We start from the raw sequence: 3,504 nt of genomic DNA on the forward strand, positions 1-3,504 counted from the left end.
TATGTTCCTCAGTACTTTTGTTCCCCAGTACTTATGTCCCCCAGTACCTATGTTCCTCAGTACTTTTGTTCCCCAGTACTTATGTTCCCCAGTACCTATGTTCCTCAGTACTTTTGTTCCCCAGTACTTATGTTCCCCAGTACCTATGTCCCCCAGTACTTTTGTTCCCCAGTACCTATGTCCCCCAGTACCTATGTTCCTCAGTACTTTTGTTCCTCAGTACCTATGTTCCACAGTACATATGTTCCCCAGTACTTTTGTTCTCCAGTACCTATGTTCCTTGGTACTTTTGTTCCACAGTACATATGTCCCCGAGTATCTATGTTCCACAGTACTTTTTTTCCCTAGCATCTATGTTCCTCAGAACTTTTGTTTCCCAGTACCTATGTAAATTGTTCCTCAGTACTGTTGTTCTTCAGTACTTTATTTCCTCAGTACCTATGTTCCTCAGTAATTTTGTTCCCCAGTACCTATGTCCCCCAGTACCTAAATTCCAGAGTACCTGGCAGGCACTGTTCAGGGGAAAAATACATACATATGGACCCTATTGATGGTAAATAATACAAAGTGGTCAGTGATCATAATATACTTTTATAGAAAATAATGCCAGATTGGGAAATAGTATAGAGTATTTTGACAGAACCACCTGGTTAACCCTGTTGCTTCACAGTGAAAATGTCCTTGGTTTGATACCRGGTTCATACCTGGAGTCTTTCTGTGTGGACTTTACATTTTCCACTGTTTGCCTGGGTTTTCTCCAGTTTCTTCCTGCAGTCTTAAAACACACGTTTATTTGTCTTCAGGCACAGGCCTCACATGCAAAAGATCTTAAAAGGATTTATCTGGTTAAATAAATAAATATTATAGTAGTAAAGACTTCACATGTAACTGAATCCTCTCAAATATAATAATAACCAATTATTAAAGTTGTACAAAAACAGGATGTGTAAAATCTGCCATCTAGGAGTGGTTTCTTGGTAAGCAGCATGCACTGAAACACATTGCTCCTCCTGGTTGTGGCATGTACTGTAACCTCGTGTAAAACCCACAGCTTGACATTTTTATTTGTCAGTTTTTTTCKGACACAGATGCACCAACGGACAGAAAAAAGCATTAATTARGTTGGCTWTACCAGCCGCGGAGCTTTGTGAACCGTACAAACATGAGACTGATRACAAACAATGCCAAACTGAYCAGGAATACAAATAATTGTATAGAAATAGCATTGTGTTTGAATTATTTTGAAGCCTTTACTCAGTCAGATGTGTCTCAGTTAAATAAAGAAAAGGCTGTGGCTTGACTCTGTTACAGTAATTACATTTCAGAAATATTACCCAGTGACTGAAATGCAATAATAATAAAAAGATTTTGAAATAGTCTGTTTATTTTGCATATATGTTTAAAATGGGATGCATGGCTTGATTTAAGGTCAGTGAGGTCGGTGCTGATTCAGCACTGGTAATTTCCTCCTTTTAATATGACTCAGTTTGGTAAAAAATAAGAAAATAGTACAGGTGTTTAGAAAAGACCATTCATTCTGACGCTGCATCACTAGATTTCTCACTCACACACGCTAACACATTTACTTGATTTGTGTAAATAAAAATGAAAGCATCTGACAACCTCAAAGATACTCATCTTGGTCCAAAAATGACCAGTTAGGCCTAAAAAGCAGGAGTTTCATGGGATAAATATTGTGCTGTTCGAGTTGACGGAGTTCTTCGTCGAACAACAGATACGAAAGCTTCCAGTGTTGCCTACCTTTGCCATGTTAATCTTTAGTAATCAGATTCTGTGATAATCCTTGCATTATAACTTCCAAGTGTGTATAAACAAGAAAAAAGAAGACAATAAACAGGTTTTACACCTGACGTGACTAAATAAAAAAAAGACCAGCCAGGTACAGAGATATATCAGTAAGGCCGTTAAAAACAAAAGGTGACCTTGAAGACGAGGTAATTGCACCTCTGTTTCACAAAGAGAAACTGTCTGTCATCTCGGCCCAAGTCCAGAGAAACTGCAGCTGCAGCACGGTGTCAAAGAGACGGATTTCTCAGCCTTTCTCCACAATTCCTCTGAAAGTTTGAATCTTTAAAGAAGTGCTGTTAAAAATCCTGTGAAGTGGGGTTCTGGAGAAAGTTTAGGAACAACGAATCAACAAGCAGCTGTAAATAGTTTGTTGAATACCCTCAGTTTGGAGAAACAAGAGTTTAATTCTGACCGGACTGACGAGTTAAAAAGCTAGACCCGGGGTCTGCAACTTTGTGGTCCCTCTGCAAGAAGTCTGGAGCCAAAGCAAACATGGAAATAAATAATGAAATTTCTAATGACAATTGGAAAGTAAAAATAATACAAATTACGAACTAAACTGAATTGTTTTTAAAAGGGGTTTGGCCGTTTCCTTTTTAAGCATGTAAAAATACCAATACCTACAGTTTATTCCAGGTATTTAGTTTACTGCAGTTCAATTTTAGTGCAAATAACTATGGTCTTAATGAGACTGGAGTTGTTTTAAGAAGGCAGTAATCCACTCTGGTCAGAATTAAACTCTTTTTCTCCAATCTGAGGCTGTTCAAAGAGCTCTCCACAACAGTTTGGATTATAATTGTTTGTAACTGTTCGACAGAAGCACACTTTAAAAGATCTGAACTCTCTCTTTAAGAGAGAGAAACAGTCAGCTTTTTCTGATCCCTGACCAGTTCTGAAAAACATTCAGCGTATGTTAACAACAATAGAACATGATTCTTATGTTACAACAATATCATAAAAAACTGGAACAGGAGAAATCTCAAAAAGCCCTTTTTTGACTTCATCCTTCTTTGCTAACATCTTCGTCGACGAACAGTCAGGCTGTTTAACATCGTGTGTGCTGCTCCTCTGCTCACTGCAGCCGGTCGGGCGGGGGCAGGGGGTAGTGGAGGAAGCCCTGCGGTGTGGCCGACATGGCGGTCAGAGCAGCCAGAGGAGGGTGGATGGCGGCTGGCGGGGTTGGGGAGGCGGTGAGAGCGGGTGTCGGCGTGCCGGGGGGGAAGCTGTAGCTGAGGTAGCCGGTGGAAGGCGAGGGTGAAGGGGCGTAAGGGTACTGCTCCAGTCCTGAGGGGGCGTAGGGGATGTAGCTGTAGTCCAGGTAAGGGGAGGTGAGAGCTGCCGCCGCCGCCGCAGGGCTGAGGGGAGACTGTAGCAGGAGGCTGGGATGCAGGAACGTCTGGGGGTAGATGTAATGCTGTGTGAACCTGCAAAATCAGAAGGATGAAGGCTCCAATTACAACTGTTCTCTTTGTTTGTTTCACAGATTATTTTGTTTGTTAATGTTTCCAAAAAAAACACTGGAATTTACGATAATATCACTTCACAAATCAGGAAGGTAAAACTGTGTCAAATAAATAAAAGGTGTTGATGGGGGGCGGGGTTAAATACAATATTTCTTTATAAAATAAATCATTTTGGGCTACAGCATAATCTGATAAAAATCACCAAAACAGCTGATAACAACATGATAGAGAC

General features: G+C 40.5%; 1 protein-coding gene across 1 annotated transcript in view; it reads right to left on the reverse strand.

Annotated features, from left to right (window-relative positions):
- Positions 1 to 571: 571 nt before the first annotated feature.
- Positions 572 to 3,504, reverse strand: part of LOC106519034 (RNA-binding protein 38) — a 29,528-nt gene continuing 26,595 nt past the window's right edge. The window contains exon 4 of the mRNA XM_014010523.1: positions 572 to 3,233. Within this exon, the coding sequence (XP_013865977.1) occupies positions 2,882 to 3,233 (352 nt within the window). The 3' untranslated portion in view covers positions 572 to 2,881. The remainder of the gene's footprint in view (positions 3,234 to 3,504) is intronic.

The sequence above is a fragment of the Austrofundulus limnaeus genome, unplaced genomic scaffold (assembly GCF_001266775.1).
Source record: "Austrofundulus limnaeus strain Quisiro unplaced genomic scaffold, Austrofundulus_limnaeus-1.0 Scaffold70, whole genome shotgun sequence".
NCBI classification, from domain to species: Eukaryota; Metazoa; Chordata; class Actinopteri; order Cyprinodontiformes; family Rivulidae; genus Austrofundulus; species Austrofundulus limnaeus.